General features: G+C 48.9%; 1 protein-coding gene across 1 annotated transcript in view; it reads left to right on the forward strand.

Moving 5' to 3' along the window:
* Positions 1 to 968: 968 nt before the first annotated feature.
* The window catches only part of CASQ2 (calsequestrin 2 (cardiac muscle)), a gene marked incomplete at its 5' end in the record, with an annotated part of 18,645 nt that continues 14,303 nt past the window's right edge, over positions 969 to 5,310 (forward strand). Inside the window, 3 exons of the mRNA XM_010288657.1 lie at positions 969 to 1,053; positions 2,516 to 2,616; positions 4,791 to 4,902. Of these exons, the coding sequence (XP_010286959.1) occupies positions 969 to 1,053; positions 2,516 to 2,616; positions 4,791 to 4,902 (298 nt within the window). The remainder of the gene's footprint in view (positions 1,054 to 2,515; positions 2,617 to 4,790; positions 4,903 to 5,310) is intronic.

The raw sequence follows: 5,310 nt of genomic DNA on the forward strand, positions 1-5,310 counted from the left end.
TACCACCATGCTTGCGGTGGGGCTAAGTCAGTCCTCTGGTGAGTAAGGGGGCCCATTTCCCAGGCTCGCTGCATCGCTCCAGAGCCTGTCTGGAATTCACAGGGTCTCAGCTGGGGCTGCTCCCACCACAGGGCACTTGCAGAGCGTCTCTCCTTTCCTCACATATCTATTTTCATGAAACAGGCAGGAACTCGATATCTTCAAGAGGCCTCTTCGTCAAAAATGGTGGGAACGGGGGGCAGTGGTTTCCAAAGCTGTGAGGAGGCAAATGCGAGCGTGGCTGGGTTTAGACTCATTTCTTTAGGGAAAAGAGGGGACCAGGAACTGGGGGGTGTCTGAAGCCCGGACAGGAGACATGATTTAAAGCATTTCATAGGAGAAGGGACGGCTTTTGCAAAGCCAGGAGTCTCTCTGTTTTATTTTGCTGGGAGTCTGCTTTGGCCACCCCATCACACGTATGAAGGAAACACGGTGGTGCAGTGCCCTGCATTCCCTCCAATTTGCAGCCACTGCTGCCTGGCACCAAGCACTTCCAGGGTTAAAATGTCCACGGTGCCCACATGTCACGATCCCCCGCGGGAGGCCACCAAGGACCAACGGAGGAGACAGCTTTTGCTTTGTGTTGGTGGCACAGGTCTTCCTCCCAGCCATGCCCACTGCTTTGGTCTCCTCGATTCGGCTGGGAGCCCTGTCCCAATGCCCGCATGCCAAACAGCGGTTAGCAGCACGTGGTATCACCAGCAAACTCGGTGCTGCGACACAGTGGGAAGAAACCCAACCCTTGTGACCTCCGGGCAGCATTATCTCAGCATGGAGGCAGCATGTGACGCATCCCACCCATTGGTGCTGTCCAAGAGCAGAATATGGGTCACTTGTGTCTGTCGTGCCATGCTAGCAGGGCATGATGCCCTTTAGTTACCCTGTGGTGTCAATGCCACTAACATGGGGCTTTCTGCTTCCTCCCACAGCTGGCAGCTCAGGTCCTGGAGCCCAGGAGCATCGGCTTCGGGATGGTGGACTCCAAGAAGGATGCCAAACTTGCTAAAAAGCTAGGTGAGTCCCAGATCTGATATCTCTGGAATAGCTAGGAGAGGGTGTTGGCCTGATGACCAACAGCCAGCCCCACAGAGGACAGCCAAATCCTTGTCACCAGGATGGGGAGGGTGATGGTGGCAATTGCCACCACAACATGGGCAGGATCAAGTGGGGAAGGGAGAATGAGAGGGATGAGGTGATACCCTTCCAGCAAAAAACTTCCTGGCTGAGCGTGCCAAAATCACACCAAGCCAAGTGAAAAAGAAAACCAATTCATGCCATAGCGATGGCAGGGTGGGAGCTCACAGCTCGCTGAGCAGAAACTGTAGATAAATGTCCTGGAGTAACTCCATGCTCTTCCTGCACAGAGACAGGTCTGACACAGCGGTGCAGAACCAAAACATACAGGGACATTACACAGCCCCTCAGATGTCACCAGCCCCATGGCAGAGTGACCCCCAGACACTAATGGGGGAGCCACAGCCTTGCAATGGTTTGGCATCCAGGTGCCAACCCTTCCTGACCTGCTCCCCAGAGCAGAAGAGGAAAACTCCTGTAAAGGTGGAAGTCTGCTGCATTGCCCACGCCTGGAAATAGCTGCCTTCCAGGGGCTGGTAATTCCTTCATATTTTAGCCCACAAAGCAATATGGGAATACCATAGCACATAAATACAACAGCACATAAATATACCACTAGACTGTTTAAGCATACTGGACTGTATACTGGACTGTAATTTTCTTTCCTAAATTAGAGGCTAAGTGTGGTGGTGAACACTAAACTAAAGCTGAGAGCTTCTGCCTCTCCAAGAAGGAACAAACTACCAACTACCCTGACCTGTGGTACCCTGCCATGATGTATCGCAGGAGCTTAGTGCTGCTGATTTTGGAGCCTCCACTGAGACGCTGTGGCAAGCAGTCCTCAGTCCAGTGATATTCCATTCAAATCTGCCAGCCTGCCATTTGTGGCATCTCTACCACAGGTTTCTAACCCTTTTGCCAAGGCTAGCTAAGCCACAAGGAGTTTGAAGCTTGCTTTGGCTTCCAGCTCACTATGTTCACATAGTTCAGCCTTATCCAGGAAGAGAGCACAGCCCACATCAAAATCCATTTTCCATCTAGTGCTAGGTTGTTCAAATTTGGGATGTCAGCTAGAGCCCAGTACTATTTACTGCAATATAGATAGCCAAGCTAAAACAAGTTCCTGGTACAGAATTTTTCCAACTGAGGCCAAACTGTGACCTGGACAAAAAAGTTCAACATCTGGGAAGAAGCTAGCACAAGTTCTGGCTGAGGTGTGGCCTTCGTGCCATGAAACATCAGTCAGGAGATTGCTCAGGTTGTTTCCAACTGGACCAACATGGCGAATTGGCAATTGCCTTTTCCCAGGAGGTGTTGCTAGAATAACAAGCAAGAATCTCTGTAGTAAAAATGCTTTTAGTGACATGTTGACTACATTATGTTTCCTGTCTGCTTCTTTCAGGCTTGGTTGAAGAGGGAAGTCTCTATGTCTTTAAGGAAGAGCGGTTGATTGAATTTGATGGGGAACTGGCCACAGATGTCTTGGTGGAATTCCTCTTGGATGTAAGCACAGATAAGCTCAGAGCTAGATAAAGCCCCTCAGAGAAGACCTTGCAAATACTCACTTTGCTAAAAACCATGGGTTTATCTTTATTTGAAATTCCATCCCTGTTTGCTACACACCAGTAGAGATTACATTTGCCAGCTTCCCAAATACTTGTCTGACTGTGAGTTCCCAGGAAAGCTGGCACCTTTTTATGCCACCAAACACTTATATCTTAAAGATGTTCTGTTCTCTTTCCTGTTCATGGAGTATTTGATTGGAAGCAAGCAACAATCCCGCATACCTAACTGCTCGTCACCCACCTCAGTTAGCAAGCTGGCATGCAAATACTTTGACATTTGCAAAATCTTTCACTCTTTTTTTAAAAGAAGAGTTATTAAAAAAAAAATATCCAAGAGGTAGCATTCTTATAGAGCAACTAAAAAGAGCTCAATTCATTGAAAAAGATATATGCTGCAAACTATTTGCCTATTTCCAGACACAATGACGCAAACAACTGCGTGTACTACTGCCTCTCCAGTGACCTTACCGAGTTGCACTGCCATGAATTAGAGAAGATCAAGGCCCTAGGACTTAGTGCTCTCGGGTCATTTTGTGCACAGGCACAACTATGTACTCGCCTTTGTGCCTAAATGCAAAAGAGATTCTGTCTCCCTCATCAATGTGTTGCACTTCACTTTCTTTACATTTTATTCCTAGGAGAGGCAACAACCCAAAAATACGGTCTTTGCTTTGTAGTGAAAACATTTTGCAGCAGCTTGGCTTTCCTTGCAAATGAGGGTCCCTTTATGAGCAGCCGTACAATAATGCAGATAAGGGAGGTAAGGCGAGCAGTGGAGCCGGCAGGGTTTATTTCCCAGGGCGGCAGGTTGCCCAAAGGGTTACCTGCGGTGCAGGAGTGCTGGTGGGGAGAGGCATGGCTGCGGAAGAGAGAACAGCTCCCTAAGACCTTAGCTCTCCTACAGCAATGTCTGTGGCTGCATGCATCGGGTATTGTGGCCAAAACACATGCAAGCGGCTTCAGGGACAGAAGTGGGCATCTGCCCCACGCAGGATGGCCACAGACAGGGCAGGGCTTTTCTGCAACCCCAGCAGCGGTGGGACCTCTGGTCCCCATGGCTCAGGCTGCCATGGCAGCAGGGAGCTGCACGCACTGCTCTGGATGCAGCAGAGGCACAGCCACACGCTAGAGCATCACTTGCAAGGGGTGCAGCGAAAGGCATTTTGTGAGGCTTTGTGGCGTGCTGCTGAAAAATCGTGTTCTAGGAACAAAGGAAGAGAGCAAGGATTTCTGTTTGTGTGTTTTCCACTCAAGAGGGAAAATAGCCAGCAAAGCAGGGAAATAAAACCAAACATATCTGTGGTGCCTCAGCAGCCTGATCTCAAAGGAAAAGAAACCCAGAGGTCCTCTGCTCCTCTGTAAGCTGTACAGTGGCCTGCCTGCATTTTTTTTTTTCCTAGTGAAACCACACCTGATTTACACCAGTATTGCTGGGTGAAATAATCAGACCAAATGTTTTCACCAGTGGTGGCTAGTTAAGAAAAGAGAAACAATATTTGGACTAAAAACAGGTTGAAGCGGCAGATAGGTCTTCCAAATCCCTCATCAACACTGTGACATGTCTGGGAACAAAGCATGGCTTTAACCCATTCTGCATAGGGAGGATCAGCCAGGAAAATTCACATCCAGAATTTCCACTGCTCCAAAACACTGTTTGGCCACCCTCTAGTCCACCAGCTTTAATGTTTTCCAAAAGCAAGTTCTTTGCAATGACCTCTTCCAGCAAATAACACTTGAAAACAAATACATCCATCATTCACAGAAATTCAGTCCCCATACCAACCCCTTGCAACTGCTCTCCTTTTTTCTCAGCCTCACTAGAGCCAGCTGGGACCACAGCAGGTCCCTCAGCATCCATTTGGGTTACCCAGACTTCTTTCAGCTTCCCTCTTGATGCTTCAACCTATGCAGCGAACCTACTAACGGCTCCCTCTGAAGGTGACCTGCATCTCTTTGTTCCTCACATTAAGGCAAAGAGCACTAAGTAGGGTTTCCAACAGCGGAGAAATTGGGTGACCTCTTTCTCCCCACTTAGCCTGCTAGCGACACACCCTGCCAGGCATAGGTTGGTGCTGCAAATCGTTGCGTTATCAAATGCATTTGTCATGGCAGCTGCTAGAAGACCCCGTGGAGATCATAAACAGCAAGCTAGAACTTCAGGCATTTGACCAAATTGACGAGGAAATCAAACTCATCGGCTACTTCAAGGGAGAAGACTCTGAACGTAAGATGAATATGTTCCTCATGGGGCTTGGAGCCTGGCTGGGAGTGCTGGGGTCAGGCATTGTTCTTCTGCATGAATATTAAAGGTGTTAGGGGAATATGGCAGGCTGTGACAGTGCCAAAGTTGCCAAAGGATGAGGTGGCGTTGCGGGCATGTTTCTGCTGTTGCTTTGCGTGATGAGCTTGTTCCGACACCAACAGCAATGACCCTTCTGCAAGGTGTCTGCTTTCAGGAGAAGGGGGTGATAATCCAGGATCTCCTGAAGTGAAGAAAGTCCACCTCACCCAAAACCAGCTGAGGTTACAGTTACACTGGGTGAGCCCCTAAAGGGAGCAAAGGTCCCCCTCTTAGGAACAGTGAGCCCAAAACGTTAAACAAACTAAGAGGGAGGGGGGAATAAAGGGAAAG

The sequence above is a fragment of the Phaethon lepturus genome, unplaced genomic scaffold, assembly GCF_000687285.1.
Source record: "Phaethon lepturus isolate BGI_N335 unplaced genomic scaffold, ASM68728v1 scaffold17826, whole genome shotgun sequence".
NCBI classification, from domain to species: Eukaryota; Metazoa; Chordata; class Aves; order Phaethontiformes; family Phaethontidae; genus Phaethon; species Phaethon lepturus.